This window comes from Haliaeetus leucocephalus, unplaced genomic scaffold (genome assembly GCF_000737465.1).
Source record: "Haliaeetus leucocephalus isolate CR32 unplaced genomic scaffold, Haliaeetus_leucocephalus-4.0 Scaffold450, whole genome shotgun sequence".
Lineage (NCBI taxonomy): Eukaryota > Metazoa > Chordata > Aves > Accipitriformes > Accipitridae > Haliaeetus > Haliaeetus leucocephalus.
Genome location: NW_010972886.1, coordinates 7,116,765 through 7,135,034, shown reverse-complemented (window position 1 = coordinate 7,135,034; position 18,270 = coordinate 7,116,765). Strand labels below are relative to the sequence as shown.

Below are 18,270 nucleotides of genomic sequence, written 5' to 3'. Positions count from 1 at the left end.
GGGGTGGTGGTGGGGGGGGGGGGGGGGGGGGGGTTTGGATTTTCAGATTAAATCCAATTCTGAAGTTAACCAGTCAACTACAAATTTTGAAATGAATCAGGTCCAACCAATTAAACTAATGATTAAACCCACCAAAGTTACATTATATGAGCATAACACATGCTCAACACATTGCTCAAAGGGCATCAATCAGTTGCCACACACACACACTAGATATATTTTGCTGCTGAAGTTTGGCAGATAGAAGATACGATATTCTCACTCATTTATCTCTCTTTTATTGCTTCTTTTCTTGTTCTGTGTTACAGCTCAAGACTACCACCACTTGAATGCCACCACAAAAGCCCTAAGATTTCATTCCTCTTCCAGAACTTCAAAAGTGCAGGAGGAAGGCTGCAATATAGATTTTTTTTTTTGAAGGCTTATGGGCCTTTATGGGCGATGAGTAGATTGAGAGCAGCCCTGCAGAGAAGGACTTGGGGGTGTTGGTTGATGGGAAGCTCAACATGACCTGGCAATGTGCACCTGCAGCCCAGAAAGCCAACCGTATCCTGGGCTGCATAAAAAGAAGTGTGACCAGCAGGTCAAGGGAGGTGTTTCTGCTCCTCTACTCCACTCTCATGAGACCCCACCTGGAGTACTGTGTTCAGCTCTGGGGCCCCCAACATAAGAAGGCCATGGACCTGCTTGAGCGGGTCCAGAGGAGGGCCACAAAGATGATCAGGGGGCTGGAACACCTCTCCTAGGAAGACAGGCTGAGAGAGTTGGGGCTGTTCAGCCTGGAGAAGAGAAGGCTCTGGGGAGACCTTATAGCAGCCTTCCATACCTAAAGGGGGCCCACAAGAAAGCCAGAGAGGGACTTTTTACAAAGGCATGTAGTGATAGGGCAAGAGGTAATGGCTTTAAACTGAAAGAGGGTAGATTTAGATTAGACGTAAGGAAGAAGTTTTTCATGATGAGGGTGGTGAGGCACTGGAAGAGGTTGCCCAGAGAGGCTGTGGATGCCCCATCCCTGGAAGTGTTCCAAGGCCAGGTTGGATGGGGCTTTGAGCAACCCGGTCTAGTGGAAGGTGTCCCTGCCCATGGCAGGGGGGTTAGAACTAGATGATCTTTAAAGTCTCTTCCAACTCAAACCATTCTATGATATGATGATAAAATCATTCAAATTGAACACACATGCTTTCCTTGATTGTAAATTATTTCATTCCATAAATAGCAACAAACATCTACTACCCCTACATGACAGATGTGTGCCTCCTGTATTTGAAGAATTAAAAACCTGCAGCACTGAAATTTCAGTTACCTCATGCAACACAATAATAAAATAAAAAAAAAAACCCAAACCTGTCAAGTTATTTTCCTCCAACAGACAATACCTACTGAAGAACACAAAACCTATGAGATAAATTCAATACCTGGCAAGCATAGCAAAGACTACATTTTTGCCATAATTGTCAATTTTGTTATCCAAGACAAAAAGTTGATCACTTAAGAGACACACACACACAAAAATCGATGCTACAAAATTTCTAAAGGTAACAACTCACGTAGGCACCAAACAGGCACACAACACTAGCCTGGTAAAGACAATGATCATCACACTGCAGCAGGACAGTAAAGTGACACTGCCACAACCCCATGAATTCCTCTGCTATTTATTAGCAGGGATGCTCACACAATCTGCCCCCTCCACCAGTGTGGAAAATGTTTCTTCACTCTGTCTTGCAGTTGTCAAGCACTAATGCACTATCCCAGCTCAACACAGAGGACAAGCTATGGGCCGAGTTTCCGTTTGCTGTTGCTTGTTTGAGACACAGGCAGAGATGCGGTAATCCTGGTGTTTGCATCAAGGAAACCTCAGTGAGCAACTGTAAACCTTAAAACCAAAAAGGTTTCCAGCTACAGAACCTATTCCAGCAAATGCATCGTACGCAAAAAGGTCTCGTGGACCATATGCAAAAGACTCCAGAAGACTACAAGGCCACAAAAACAAAACAAAACAAAACAAAAAACCACTCCAAACCAAAAAAAACTAACCAACCAACCAAAACAAAACAAAACACCACCACCCCCCAAACCACCAAAAACAAAACACCACGAAAAAACACAGCCTGGCTCACAGGATTGTGCTTCACAACTGACTAAGAATAAGAGAGAGAGATTGCTCTCAAAGAAGAAAATAGTATGTCTGCAAAGACTACAATGCAACAGTTCCTGGCTCTGAGCCCAGAGCACTATCTGCCTGACTGTGCCATCACCCTGCATCCCACAGGGCAATTACTAGTTTGCAAACTTCCCATCACTACCTTAGAGCCAGGAAATTATTCTACTTCAGATGGTGTTTCAGAATATCCAGAATAGGGGTATAATTTACTTCACTCTGGCAGAAGGGGCCAATGAGGGCGGGGGAGTCTTAAAATGCTTTATATTATCTTTTGGGCAAAGGGGAAAATTCAACCATACTGGTTTGTTTGCTTGTTTATTTGTTTAAATACATGAACCTTGCATAATTGATCAGAATGAGATCCTAGTGCAAAGTAATTGATACATTTCTTCCCTCATCTTGGAATGTTGAATATTTTTTCCTTCAGAGCAACCATCTCAGTTGGTTTTTCAATGTCACCTCAAAAAAAGCCTAAACTAAAGAAAAGAAGTACATACAGGGTAGTGAGAATTACAAAGATATAAGGTATTCATTTCCCTATGAGGAGGTCATATCACCAGTCAACATGGGATTCCTATTACATACTACTCTGGATGAAGAAAGCCTTTTGACTTTACTCCAAGCCTCAGGCTTGTTCACCATTTAGCATTAGAAAGAAAAAATATTAAAAAAAAAAGAAAAAGAAAAAAAAACCCCAAACCATCAAAACAACCAACACATTGTAGCATGGTATGGACAGAATTAAAAAGAAAAAAAAAAAATTCTTCTAGAGCATTTCATCTTGCCCTAAATAATAAAAGGCAGGAAAGGACAAAAAGAAAGTGAAGTGGCTGCTTAATTGTCAGTATTATTTCTTTTCCAACATATGCATTATTGGGGGTCAGGGGGTTGTGTCACAGAAAATCCATACAACTAGCAGCATACAATGCTTCACAGCAAAAGTTACCTAACAATACATCTTATCAGTGATGAATTGATGAGCTCAGACTTTTAAGTCAAAGACCCTGACTCTTCAAGGCCCAATTTCTGAAATGCAGAGATTTTAGTGAACTTTTTGATAATAATTCAATACTGCACTATTACACTTTTTCTCTTATTTACTTTCACTTAGGGATAGTCTGGAAACCCCTAACAGAGCACAATTCATTACTTAATCTTTTCAGAACCTGTATAATGAGATAAAGTATTATCAACTTCTGCTTTCCTTTAACCATCTACTTGAAGCATGTATCACTGATTTCTGCCATAACCCTCTTTCATTCATTTCACTTTTCATCTGAATAAGAAAGCGTTTTAAAGAACAGCTGAGTGGAAAAGTATATCATTGCCAGCTCCTTGATAGTGTAATATTCGCAATATTTCTTCGAAAGGGAGGAGATCTTGCAGAAGCTGATAAAAATATGACAAAATCTGAGCTTCTTGCATAACAAGCAATCATACTTTCCAACTATAGACAAAAATCCTAAAAAAGAAAAATCTTGACAAAAGGAACCATCCAGAAGTTCTTTATTTACACACCATGATTTAAGTCAATCTCGTATTTCTGAAAAACTGAATTAGGCACTCCGAGGTGGCTGATTAGCAATAGTGTTTTCTCCGCTGCCTCACAGTGCCTACTGTATGACAGGGAGGGGAATGCTACAGGCTTTTCATAATCTTGGTAATCAAGGTTAATATAAAATTTGCATACCACCTTGCCGATGTGTGGAATGTTTCCTGGTAGAGCGCTGAGGTTAAAGACACATATATTTCATCAGAAATTAAACACTGGCTAAAGATATTACATATTTATCTCAAAGTAAGTCTTCATGAGTTTACAGCCAGTTTCCCACCTGAGACTTTTGGGTAATTAAACATAATTTATAACATGGACTCATAGAGCACATTAACCTCCAAATCTTTCATTGCCTTTGGAAATGCCAAGCATCTACTAAATTTTCATCACCTTGCCCTGAAAATATCCACTATCTTGCAGGGAATAGTGAAAAAAGACAAAATGCTCATCAGCTTCATTGACACTACGCTATTCAATGGAAAGAGAATTGAACATCTTGTACATATAGTCATGCAGTTCCTTACAATACTCCAGTGCTTCAAGTATGACATTTCTACCTTGGTTTTTAAGTTCAGATCATACATCTAGCAAAGGAAACCCAGAACATGGTAGAACAAAAGAAAGCTACTCAGAGACTGTAATGTAACAGAAAGCAAAGTAGTGGAAAAGACAGTTTTGAAAAACTTAAACGAAAAGGGAAGGAGTAAACATAGAAAAGCATGTTATTTTCTAAAAAGCTACATTATTTCTAAAATTTTCTTTTTAGCCATACGAACACTTTAGTTTTAAAATTCTGCAAATTCATTTTTTCTGCAGCATCGGACTAAGGACAGAGCAACATAAGTGATTGCTCAGCCTCCATAGTTCCTTAACCTGTAAAAACCAAGGTGTCCAAAGTGATTTCTTCTACGTCCCTGCTGGAACGAAGTTCTTGGTGTTTTGTGGAGGCAGAGCCGTCTCTGCTTGCAATGGAGAAGTACAACTTGGGTCACTGACTTTGACAAGGCTGACAATTTTTACCTGATTAAGAATAATCTCTGCTGGTTTTAATTGTAAAAATTCTTTGATACTACTTTATCATATTTGCCTTTTTTTGATGTAGCAGACCCCAAAACAAATTAGGTTTCTCCAAAATAGGCTAGCAAAAATTAAATCCACCAAGCTAGTAAAGCTATTATACACATCTCCATATGACAATTTAAAAGTTGTTAAGAAAAAGAAGAAGAAAAAAAAGGGGGGGACACACAACACAACAGACAAGGGAGAGGACAACAGCATGTATCACCATCATTCCCTTATCCCTCAGGAACTTCCTGGGCTCATAAATGAACTAACTCTGGATGGAAAAAAAGCACATTGTGGGTAGCCTGCAGAACATACCCTGCTGAAACGATGCCACAGACCTTAACTAACAGTCAAAACCAGCGTTGTCATTTCTAAGAAAAAAGAAAGAGCATCCATGAAATCTGCAATACTTAGGCGGGACTGAAAACCTGAAGGATGGTACCTCAGCCATGACGGGGCTTGTTTGGGCAACGCTCACTTTCTCTATGCACTATGGTTTTCCAGTTTGAAGACTGGAATGAGACAGTATTTGTAGAAGTCCTTTGAGAGCTGTAAGTGCTTTGTGATCTACAGAACTTAATTATTAAAATGTTGCTGGTAATCACTCTGCTGGAACTTAATCTTTCTTTGTCGTCACCAAATTGATAAACATCTCGGAAGAAATGAGACAGAAATGTGACAGATATGCCTGCACACTTTCATGTTTATCCTAACAGATAGAAAAAGATGGTGTTTTGTTTGTACTAACAAGTCTTGGAGAAGCAATAAGAAAGTTCATTATAAAAAAGCATTTCTCTGAGTAACTCTTCAATAAACTGTATAAAGAAAGAAAGTCTTTTGATTAAGTGCTGTCTAGCAAGTAACAGTCAGGAAGGAGAACACTTAGGGGATTACAAAGCATTTCTGACATGAAAGCAACGTCATTCCTACTTGGAGATATATCCAAAGGGGTTCAATTTTCAATCATTAGTGATAGTGGTAAGCAGTGAGACAGTTAAAAGTGCTTTTAACTCATAAAAACTATGGAGGAAAGAAGGAAAAGAAACAAACAGATGTATAAGCCATTTCTTTGTGTATTAATGAACTAGGAACAAAACAGCTTATGGACAGTCACCTGAAATTCTTAAAAGCCACCAAGTATCCCCAAAGGAGTTATTCCACAAAAGGAGTGCTAAAGAATCATGCACCTACACAAAGAGCATTTCAGTGACTTATGCTACCTACCAAACACAAGCTGCTGCAAGTTTAAGGAAAAAAAAAAGCTGTCTCAGTTTAATAAATACTAGTTTTCTTTAATTATAAAGCTAGCCAACCTTTTACTAACACTTTTTACTAAACAATTTTATATCTCTGCTAGAATAGCAGAGCCACTCACTAAAACAAAATTTCTAATTCATACTTTATTTCTGAGAATCCTTAGAAACTGGAAGAATTTAAAAAGCTTAATTTGTAAATTCCATTTTTTAAAAGTCTAAAAATATGCTCCCCAAGTTAGATTGAAATGAGATGACAAGGGGAAAAGAGTCAAGAGAAATGGGCACAGGGCTGGTAGTGGCAGATGAAGTTAAGTCCTCACTTCTTCAGCCAGAACAAAAACTTCCACAAAATATGAACAGACTGGTTTAGGTAACCACAGAATATAAAAATTACATTTAGTCTGCCTAGGAATACAGAAACAATTTAAGTACACATCCACTTGGGGGGGGTGCTATAAAAGAGGCCTTTGCCCTTTGTATAAAACTTAACCACGCCTTAGCAGTTCAGGCTAAAGGTCTACTTACCCCAACATCTTTTCTTTAACAGTGGTCATAAGGAAAGGTAAGAACAGGGCACGAATGCACATCACTTCTCTGTGCCCCTGTCCTGGTTTCAGCTGGGATAGAGTTAACTGTCTTCCTAGCAGCTGGTACAGTGCTATGTTTTGAGTTCAGTATGTGAAGAATGTTGATAACACTGATGTTTTCAGTTGTTGCTCAGTTATGTTTAGACTAAAGTCAAGGATTTTTCAGCTCTCATGCCCAGCCAGCGAGAAAGCTGGAGGGGCACAAGAAGTTGGCACAGGACAGAGCCAGGGCAGCTGACCCAAACTGGCCAACGGGGTATTCCATACCATGGGACATCACATCTGGTATAGGAACTGGGAAGTGGGGGCGGGGAATCGCCGCTCGGGGACTGGCTGGGTGTCGGTCGGCGGGGGGTGAGCAATTGCCCTGCACATCATTTGTACATTCCAATCCTTTCATTATTGCTGTTGTCATTTTATTAGTGTTATCATTATCATTATTAGTTTCTTCTTTTCTGTTCTATTAAACCGTTCTTATCTCAACCCAGGAGTTTTACTTCTTTTTCCCAATTTTCTCCCCAGCTCCTCCATCCTTTCTCCTCCAGCTATTTTCAGCTCATGAGACTTACTGGACTTGTTTGCCTAATTACTGATTTCTAATAGTTCTCTTCAAGAACTTGTCCAGCATCTCCTTAAGCCTACATACTCCTCTGGCATCCACAACAGCTACTTCAGACAGAGACTTTCATGGATCTACAGCCTGCTGTGTGATTCACCTCCATTTGCTTCTTTTCAGTCTGGCTCCCTGTTTTGCGTTTGTGTGGCGAGGTTTTGGTAGCAGGGGAGGGGCTGCAGGGGTGGGTGGCTCCTGTGAGAAGCTGCTAGAAACTTCCCCAGCTCCAAGTTGGACCTGCCTCTCGCCAAGGCCGAGACCATCACCAACAGTGGTAGCGCCTCTGGGATAACCCAGATAAGAAAGGGAACTTGCGGTTTTGGAAGTGGGATGTGAGAGAAACCCCTATACAGACACCGAGGAAGGAGGGGGAGGAGGTGGATGCCCCTGCAGGCCATGGTGAGACGGCAGGCTGTCCCCCTGCAACCCATGGAGGTGAGTGGTGGAGCAGATGCCCACTGCAGCCCTTGGAGGACCCCACGCTGGAGCAGGGGAAGCGAGTTGTCCTCCCCCTGAGAAGGAAGGAGCAGCAGAGACAACGTGTGATGAACTGACTGCAACCCCCATTCCCTGTCCCACTGTACCGCCGGGGGGAGGAGGTGGAGAGAACCGGGAGTGGAGTTGAGCCGGGGGGGAGGGAGGGGCGGGGGTGAAGGTGTTTTAAGATTTGGGTTTTACTTCTTATTATCCTTGTTTTGATTTGATTGGCAGTAAATTAAATTGATTCTGGTTTTTTCCCCCAAGTTGAGCCTGTCTTTTGCTCGTGACCATAATTGGTGAGTGACCCCTCCCAGTCCTTGTCTCAAGCCATGAAGCCTTTCATTATATCTTCTCCTCCTCATCCCACTGGCGGGGGGAAGAGTGAGAGAGCAGCTGTGGTGCTTTGTTACCAGCTGAACTTAAACCACAACATTGCCCCACCAGAACAAAAAGGTCCCTAATTCTTGAACTGGAAGAGGATTCCCCTTCATGCCAGCGATGGTTTTGCAGAACTCTATCATATCCCCCTGAACTGTGCCTTTTTCCAGGCCGGAGAAACTTAGCCTATTTGAGCATTGCATCTCATGCATGGCTACAGACTGCTCTTCTGGCACTCAACTCTCTTGCTCACGCTGAGATTTCCACAAGATGACTTTCGCTGTCTCACAATTCAACATCCAAGACTTACAGAGCAAGTTTTAACATTAAGTGGTTGGCTGCTTATCAATGTTTCTTAAAATTTTCAATATAACACTTCCTATATTATATTCTTACCTATTTAGTCAACAAACTTACACTAGTTCCAAATTTTATTGATCCAGTATGTCTTTGATATTATTTTAAGTAATTTTCTGTATTCCAATATATTTTAAATAAAATCCTTTGAAAATATCAGTCCTTTGGAATGCTTCCTTTTTTTTCCAAGACCTTCTCTGGATCTGGATTTTCTTGATGCTACATAGTGTTTAAAGGTTAGAGACCATATACAGTCAAGGTCTTATAAATAGGAAGTGGGAGTTTGGGAGGGTGGCTTTCTTCTTAAGTTGCCTTATAACTCAATTCTACACAGTTTATACAGGCTCTATGTACTTCTGTACTTTCCACTAGCATTTCACTTGTTGCTTTCCTTTCTCAGCTGTATCAACTGACTAAACCAAATTTAATCCCCTGCTTTCCCAAACTTTTCTGCATGCAGCTTGTTTACAGTCTCACACGTCTGCAAGTTTTGAATAGTGATCCGATATCCAAAAAGGCAACAAATTCTTGTATTTCACAAGAAATCTGTTTCCTACCTTATCTGGCATACGGCCCAACTGTACACACCACTAGTGAATCTTCAGTCTACTATTACAGTTTAAAGATGTTTTAAGATCATCCAGGAAAATAACTTTCCAAGATCTTTGAGCAATTCCAACTTCTATAAATCCTATAAACCATCAATATTAAAATAAAAAACAGATTCATTATACAAATCAAGATTCACGATTCAGCAAGAAAATTATTTGGCTTTCTACAGTTTTCCTGCACTTTTTAAAATGGTCACTGTCATGGTTTAACCCCAGCCAGCAACTAAGCACCACGTAGCCACTCACTGACTCCTCCCCCCTCCCAGTGGGATGTGGAGGAGAATCAAAAAAAAGAAGTAAAACTCATGGGTTTAGTTATTAAACTGTTCTTATATCAAGTAAAATATAATAATAGTAATGATTAAATAATAATGATAATAATAATTATGATGATCAAAAGTAATATAACAAAAAGAGACAAATTAGACTCAAGAAAAGACAAGTGACACATAATGCAGTTGCTCACAACCTGCTGACTGATGCCAGAGCAGCGATCCGCCCCTCCTGGCCAACTCCCCCCAGTCATATACTGAGCATGATATTCTATAACATGGAATATCCCTTTGCCTAGTTTGGGTCAGCTGTCCCGGCCATGCCCCCTCCCAGCTTCTTGTACACCTGCTCGCTTGCAGAGCATGGGAAACTGAAAAATCCTTAACTTAAGATAAGCTCTACTTAGCAATAACTAAAACATCAGTGCATTATCAACATTATTCTCACACTAAATCCAAAACACAGCGCTGTACCAGCTACTAAGGAGAAAATTAACTCTATCCCAGCCAAAACCAAGACTGTCAGACCAGAAATCAGAGAATCATTTAGGTTGGAAAAGACCTTTAAGATCCTTAAGTCCAACTGTCAACCACGCCCACTAAACCATGTCCTGAAGTGCCACATCTACGCATTTTCTGAACACCTACAGAGATGACGACTCCACCCTTCCCTGGGCAGCCTGTTCCAATGCCTGGCAACCCTTTCAGTAAAGAAATTTTTCCTAATATCAAACCTAAACCTCCCTTGCCACAACTTGAGGCCATTTCCTCTCATCCTATCTAAAGCCACCTGACAGAAGAGACCAGCACCCACCTCACTACAACCTCCTTTCAGGTAGTTGTAGAGAGCGATAATGTCTCCCCTCAGCCTCCTTTTCTCCAGAATAAACAACCCCAGTTCCCTCAGCCGCTCCTCATAAGACTTGTGCTCCAGGCCCCTCACCAGCTTGGTTGCCCTTCTCTGGACACGCTCCAGCACCTCACTGTCTTTCCTGTAGTGAGGGGCCCAAAACTGAACACAGTACTCGAGGTGCGGCCTCACCAGTGCCAAATACAGGGGAAAAATCACTTCCCTAGTCCTGCTGGCCACACTATTTCTGATACAGTCACGCATCATTAGTCTTCCTGAGCTGATAAAAGAATTTCTTCTTGGTGCAGTTCAGTATTTTTGCTTTGCTAGCTATAGTTCCAAGTGTAACCATCACTCCTATCAAGCCGGTATCCTAGCCAGCCTCTTTGTTAAACTACTGAGCATCATTACTGTATAATGAAGTTCTAAAGAACCATAAAGAAACCAAATAATTCATTTTTTACAAGTTTGAGGTTTATGGTTCCAAGTTAAGAGTTTCTTTATCAGTTTCTGATCAAAGGTTACAAAAAAAACCCAGAGAGATGTAATATAAAACCAAAACTGGAAAGCCCATGGTTCAGATTGCAAAGTGGACACGTAATTGAGCAAGGATGTGACCCTGTGGTCAAGGAACTTTTGGGAGACAGTGTTCAAAAACAAACAAATAAAAACCAAAACAAAAACCCAAATTCAAAAAGGATGACATAGGTAGCAAGAGAAGTGGAAAATGACTGTGACTCAAGCAGAAAGGAAGAGACAGCCCTCAGCAATTGGATAATTCCTACTATGCAAAGCAGGAGAGAACTTGGGGAAAGAAAAGAAGCATTAGACAAAACAATGCATTCAGACAGGAATAAATATCTCAACTAAAATAAATTAATGAGTTACAGGAGTAACCAACACAGACAACAGAGAGACAAAACCCCCAGACAGTTACAAAGTTTAAACAACAAAAATCCCAAAATATTTTTCCTTTGCAGCAAACTTGAGGCAGGTCAAAGGTGGCGTATTTCCAACAGAGTGATTAAAAAAAGATTCCAGAACTGACAAGGATCAAAATCAAATCATATCCTTGATCCCAAGGGATTCTCTAATCAAACCCTTTTCCTTGACAGTTCATCCACATGTTAAACAAGCAGAATAGAAGATGCAGATGCCTTGCTAGCAGGAGAAATAAGACAGATCATACTATTACATGACTGCCAAAACTCCCCAAGTGCAAAATACGACAACTGAAGAATTACAGACCCCATGCTTGGAGAAACGCACGGGAACAGTCCTAATGTGGAAATAACAGTAGAATTTCATGTCATACTCACTGTAGACACTAGAAGCTTAAATCATTGCAAAAAACCCCCACATGGACTAACAGGAATATGGAAAGGCACTACTTCAGTTCTTAAGCTCAAAGTTCTTGAACCACAAATAGGCTCAAGGCTGGAAGTGTATTCTGGGGGAGGCATGACCATGAATTTGTCCTGTTCGTGAACTCTTCTACAAGCTTCCGCTGTTATCTGCCATCAGAGACAGGATACGAAGCTAAACAAAAATTCTGTTTGATCCACTAAAGCTACTGTAATAAACTGTACTATGTTTTGTCAGAAAATGAATAAATAATTTTTAAAAAAAGAGAGAAATTGCTCAACAGAATACAGTTAAAGAAAGGCAAGTGAATGGATTATTTAAAAGCAATAATAATAATCCCATAAGTAAAAGGAAATGTTAAGTCCATACAAAAGCATATAAACTGTATCTATACTGTGTACTAGAGTTTCATGCAAAACACTCTGCTCGTTTAGAACAGGAAGCAATAAAGCTTCAACAGAGCACAGCAGAACACAGAAATGCTTTTTAGGAGCTAATTAGCATAGGTGCACCACTTTATTAGTACTATTAACATGGCCATCCTGCTAACTTCCAAGTCACCATACGAGACTTCCTTATAACGTAACCTGTGCTATTCAGCCCCTACCAATCTCTACTCTCTTCCTTCACTTAAAAGTGAAGAAAATAGCAGTGAAGTTGACCTGATTAACAAAGTACATGCAAACAGTTGTGCTGCGCAGTGATCTTTAGCAGTGGCCTTGCTTGTACAGGCAGGGAACCAATTCCCAGTTCAGTAAAGAACCACTTCCATCTTGTCATAAAAATCAGTGTGTATTTCCCTCAGTGCTAGCTAAACTCATTGACCAACAGGTAGATCAAAGCGCTAAAATCATGAGCTAGAGCTCCACAGCAAAGAACTCTTATGAGAAAAAAGAAAAAAAGATTTCCATGCTGAAGAATAACTCAAAGCTAACAATAAAAAGAAAAAAAGAAAAACAACAACAACAAAACCCAATGAAGAGCAATGTTGACTTTGACACCTCAAAGGACCACTTAAAACTGCAAAAATACCAAGCCCGTTTGTGCAAACAAGAGGGCGTGCATGGACAGCATGCAGATTTCCCCTCCTGTCCCTAAAAGCAATTGTGCAAGTCGTACACAAATCACGGCAGGCTGCATTAACAGTTCTCCAGTCCTGCTCCAGATTTATTTTTTAATTTATAAATAAACTGTGTTACACATGATTTCAATACTCTGCTGGATGACCAAGCAAGGGAAAGAATGAATTAAGTGCAGTCTATAGAGAGATAATGTGAAGGCTATAACGCAAGTGAAAAATGGCCATGTTGCTAAGATAAGGCCCCAACCACCAATCTCGTTGTCAAGCCTGGCCATCTGTCAGCAGAAACCAGATTTACTGCATATAATACTGCTATACTTGATTACTACTATACTGCTATAAAAGGCTCCTGGTTTTTTTAAGCACACCAAAAGCTACTTTCTAGCAACATAAAAGGGTTAATAAAACACCTCCTCAGAAGCCAAGCTTTATGAAACCAGGTTTCAGAACTTTAAATCAAATTTCACCCAGTTTCAATGTCACTGATAGATTAAATTCCTTTATAAATAAAAATATTAAAAACAGGGAAACAAAAACTGAAGAAAAATCAAGTGAGAGTAACTTACATCAGTTTCACTGTATAAGTAAGGCTGCTTGCATTGATGCTGATGCTTATTTTTTTAGGGAGATTATTTTCATCGTGGGCAATTGCAAAGAACTTTAGAAAAGGCACTTTAAGAAACATTCCTACAATACCACTAGTCAAAAAAAAAAACAAACCAAAACATTAAAAAAGAGGCCACTTTGCTTCATTTGATACCTAGTCTGGATATCCAAACTGTTTACAAGAGCACTAATGACCTGAAGCATCCTTAGACGGGAGGCCTGTAAGCACTACGTACAACACTGACATAACACCTCATGGTATAACAACTCAGATGAGTGCATCTAATCCAACTCTTCCCCCTCTTACACGCCAGGACAAAAATGCCTGTGTATGAGATTCATCCTTCACATCAAATACCCACTGAGTGAAACAGCTGCAGGTACTTTCTCAGGTTAATCAAACAAATCAAATAACAGCATCCAGTAATAAAAAGACGATTTTTCTCTCTAAACAACAGCCCTACACTGCAGGTGGTTTTGTCCCATAGTGAGCAAACAGGAGAAAAACACGTCCTGAGCAGCTGCTCATTAGGTGAGCACCATTCTGTCTGCACAGCAAATGAAGCAAATGTCGTGTGGAAAAAAACCACAGTTTACAGTCATGTAATTAGACACGGAAACACAGGCATATCCAAAAGAGGAGGGAAGACAGGTACAAATTACAGTTGCACAGGCAATTTATTTCTGGGAGTTTATAATTTTTGATGTTCCTGGACTTTAACCTTACAATTTCTTTTAATGAGGCTTGTTTCCAGCCTATTTTTTTCCTATTATACAGTAACAGGTAACTTTGAACAATCACATCCTATAAAAAATACCCATCCCCAATTAATTATTTATTCTGAACAGAACATTTTATTTAAAGACACTAGGAAAATACTCTATCAGAACAGACCAAAATGAACACAAACTGCATAGGACCTGACCATAAATGTTAAAAAGTGGTGAGAATTTATTGCAAGCTTACCTGATACTCGTTGGGCCAGAAAGTGCTGACAGCCAACTCAGCTCGAAGCCAGTCTTTGCCAGTGGAGCCGGTAACATTCCAGATGGGATTAGCCAGCGGCCCTTTGTTCACCCTCACCAGGATGTTCAAAGTGCCAGGGTTTGCTCCGTTCTTGCTGTACAGAAGGTAGCTGAAATCGATGCAGTGAGTATCATTTTCTTTCATCGTTGGAAGTTGGAGTCGAGTCTTTTCTCCAGGGTCATGGTCTGAGGAAATCACTATCATATATGATCCTAAAGAAGAGGGGAGTGGGAAAGGAAAAAAAACCAAAACAGTAGTAAGGAAGAGATAAATTCTAAGAAACTGATTGTTCACTGTGAAAAAGGATGGAATGCATAGGTTTTCATGTCCCAAAATCCCAAAATTCAACCAGCAAGAAATCCAGCAAGCTATCAAATGCCTAGAAACATCACTAAAGCAGTATCTACAGAAGACATCACATAGCTCTGAGGATCTATCCAGATGCTTCCACCTACAAACTTTTCTTTCTTTTGTTTTAGGATCAGATAATTGGAAAGAGGATCACAGACGGACTGAATAAAAATAATGAGAGGAGCAAAGGATCATCATTATTCTGAGGTCACTGAGGACAAAATTCTCTCAACTTGCTCCACAGGTTTCCTGAAAATGAAAAATACAGAATAATAAGGTCCATGTTCCTCAATGCAGCCTTATCACACCTTTTTCTACCCAGAAGCAGCAGATTTGAATTTTAGATACATTAGCAATAGAAATAGCTCGCTTAAGACAGCAAGCCACATTTGTCCTGAAAAGTTCGGTTTGCTGCTCCATTGGCCAATGGATTTGAAGGGATAACAGAAGTTTCTAGAGCTGGAAGAGAGCACATCTTGTGAATATATTTTACAAGTATACAGAAGACAGAACAGGCTGAGCCTGTCTAGCTACAAAGGCAGAAAGCGGAAATCAGATGTTTAAACAGGTTATACAGGACATAATGCTGAAACAGTTTTTCCTGTTGTTCTGCAGAATGGACAGTAAAGACAGGGCTACCATCTATGCTAGCCCTAGAGCAGCCCAATTTCTTCAAGAGCAACAACTCCATGCCAGGTACTATCTAGTAAATGACCCCACAGAACAAAGCTTCTGAGACGTGCCAGACAAAAGTTTACAACCAAGTGAGAAAATCCAACTCGGTATATAATCTGAATCCTACCCGCAGGAAGGTTTCCTAACCTGAACTTACCTACCCTCCTGCTTAATGATTCCAGAAACTTCATGTTGACAGATATTCCTTCTACTTTAAGTCCTAAAGAGCACCACAATAAAGAGCCCTTCCTCCTGAATTAGGTTCAGATGATGTCCATCAAAAATACAGTTAAAAAAATTAACCTAAATTTTAAAAAATCATAGATTTCTAAGCATTTGCCCAAATGAGTAGTCTCACAGAAGTCCTGAGAGTCTGTACATGAAGGAGCATTTATTGGTGAAAAATCTTCTCTTAAGTATATATTTGTATAAATTATGATCATTCTGTATGTCAAGTTTTGGTTTCTGATTTTTAGGCAGCAAAGAACTACTGTGTTCTAGCATGTCCTAAACAGCTGTATTAACTATTCTGAAAACTGTTGACAAGCTATTGCTCAGGGAAATATAAAAATTTATGTATATGGATTACATGATCTGTATGACATGCTAATTTACTAGCCTGCAAAGCAATTCTGTGCTAAAAAATTTATAACAAAACAGAAAGCAATACTATAGAATGAAAGCAGCTCTTATTAAAGTACTGTGCTGAGATCTTTATTTTAATACTAATCTTAAAAAAAAAGTTTAAAGAAAATTCTACTATAATGTAATATAAGCAACTAGTTCATATTTAGAATTATATACAGAATCCATTATTGGATTTATTTTTTATTAGAGAATTTGGCAAAGTATAATTTTCTGATGGTCTCTTCACCATTAACACCTGTTTATAAAGACACAAAAGAATCATATTATACTATTTAGATTTGCTGTTATTAGAAGTCTTTCATGATTATTGTCTAGAATTAATTGACAATTGCACAAGAGCTGCTCAAAAAAGTGCTTGTAAACCACATCCACTGGTGTGCAGTTTTTACGCCCCTTGACTCTAGAACTCAGTAATATGCTTGTTTGTAATCTCTATCTTAATCATACATATGCTCTTATAAGCACCTGATTATTCATGATTGACACACTACAGAATAATATTTTCAAAGTCCTGTTAATAAATACTATGCATGTGGCTGGGGGACGTTGTATGTCAGCAATTTGGGGATTTCTTCTACGTAAGAGTTAGAAAACTGAGAAGGATCAGGGAAAAATTACAAAGACTGCTTTCCACACTGTTATCACGGATTCTCCATAGCTGTCTACATTGCCTGTTAGCTTTTGTTACATTTATCTTGCAAATATTTTTAAGCAACACACAAAAAGCCACTGATTTTTTCCTACACAAAATAAACATTTATTTTTAACATTTCTAAAGCTAAGATCAGGAAGCAGGTAAACCCTCCAAATTTTCTGAAGGGAATCTGGGGAGGAGAAAGAAAGGAACAGAAGATAAGAATTGACCTTTGCAGAATTTTTGAAATGTTGTTTCTTTCAATGTATCTCGAGATAAAACCATTGGGAGGAAAAGAAAATCACAATCAAATTATAACAAATAAACTAGAATAAACAAGGTCTTATTCCTATGGTAAGGTAATTTGCTATAGGCTTTGGAAGCTCCAACGTACATTTTTCTGCATATCAACACATTTTATAATATTCCAGTTTTTCAACCTCATTTTTCATCATTTACAAATACTTAGCAATAAATTTGCATATATCTATCTACATGTGTTAATGCTACAGCATTTCATGAAAGCTCCAGACAGTTTCAAAAACCATTTATCACAAAGCCAAAGCATCTGTTCAGCATCTCGCAAACTACTTCCCCTCGCCCCCCTTCTTTAAACTTAAGAGGCTATATCCCATGAATGTACATAACCTTGTTCTTTCCTCAGTTGTCTACCTACTCCAAGAAAATCAGACACCTATGCCAAAGTAAACTATACATCAAATTTACATCTTTGAAAAACACAGAAAATATTTTCTTACATCCTTTATAATAAAGTATTCTTTATTTGTAAAGAAATACTATAGGATTGAAAGAGCTGGGTTTTTTTCCCATTTATACATGCTTGTAATAAACTATGTCAAAAAACTTAAACCCTTAAGCAAAACTTAAGCCATACTCTTTTTACAGTGTCTTTTAAACAAATATTTCCTTGAACACTGAAAACTGTCTTTTGTAGTACTACGCACGTAGCACAGATTTCTGTGCAATCTATTAAAATAAATTAGGCCACATAAATATGAATAATAGAAATTACAGAAAGGATAGCGTTCGAAACAAAACATTTATAATTAGATGTCCAGCAAACTTTGAGGTAGCATAGCGTTGATGAGATCAAGCTATGAAGTTTTCAGATTTGAAAGGTATTGGCTAATGCTAGACTACTTTATAAAGCAAGGCCCACTAGAAGAAGGAGCACAGTGGGGATGCATCCTTATGAAAATAAGTACTCACAGTATTAGCACCAAGTGCCCCTTCATGTACCAAAACAAATGTACGTATTTCGTAAATGTTATGAGACATGAAGTAAAAAGATTAAATAAAACTAGTGTCAGAAGATTTTCCTTTCTTTTTAAAATAATTAATTAGCTACAGAGAATAGGAACTGTGTTGATTTGAGGAAGAAAGTAATTTATAATGCTATCCAAATAAACATCAAAATATATGGGTATTAAAAACAAGACTTTCAAAGACAACATATGCTCCAGGGTACGCACAGATATTGGCACACAGAGGTCCCAGGTGGTCAGGCAGACACCTGACCTGTTCTCATGTACAGCTAATGCAAGCCGAGCTGACCATGTAAATGGGCAGACAGCATTTATTTTTATGTACAAATGATAAAACATAGGCATAACTGCATACGGGGGGGGGGGGGGGGGGGGGGGACCACCACGAGAAAAAAGAAAGACTAAAATT

General features: G+C 39.2%; 1 protein-coding gene across 1 annotated transcript in view; it reads right to left on the bottom strand.

Annotated features, from left to right (window-relative positions):
• PTPRK (protein tyrosine phosphatase, receptor type, K) overlaps positions 1–18,270 on the bottom strand; it is a 327,584-nt gene that overhangs the window by 263,688 nt on the left and 45,626 nt on the right. The window contains exon 2 of the mRNA XM_010574711.1: positions 14,208–14,479. Coding sequence (XP_010573013.1) covers positions 14,208–14,479 — 272 coding nt within the window. The remainder of the gene's footprint in view (positions 1–14,207; positions 14,480–18,270) is intronic.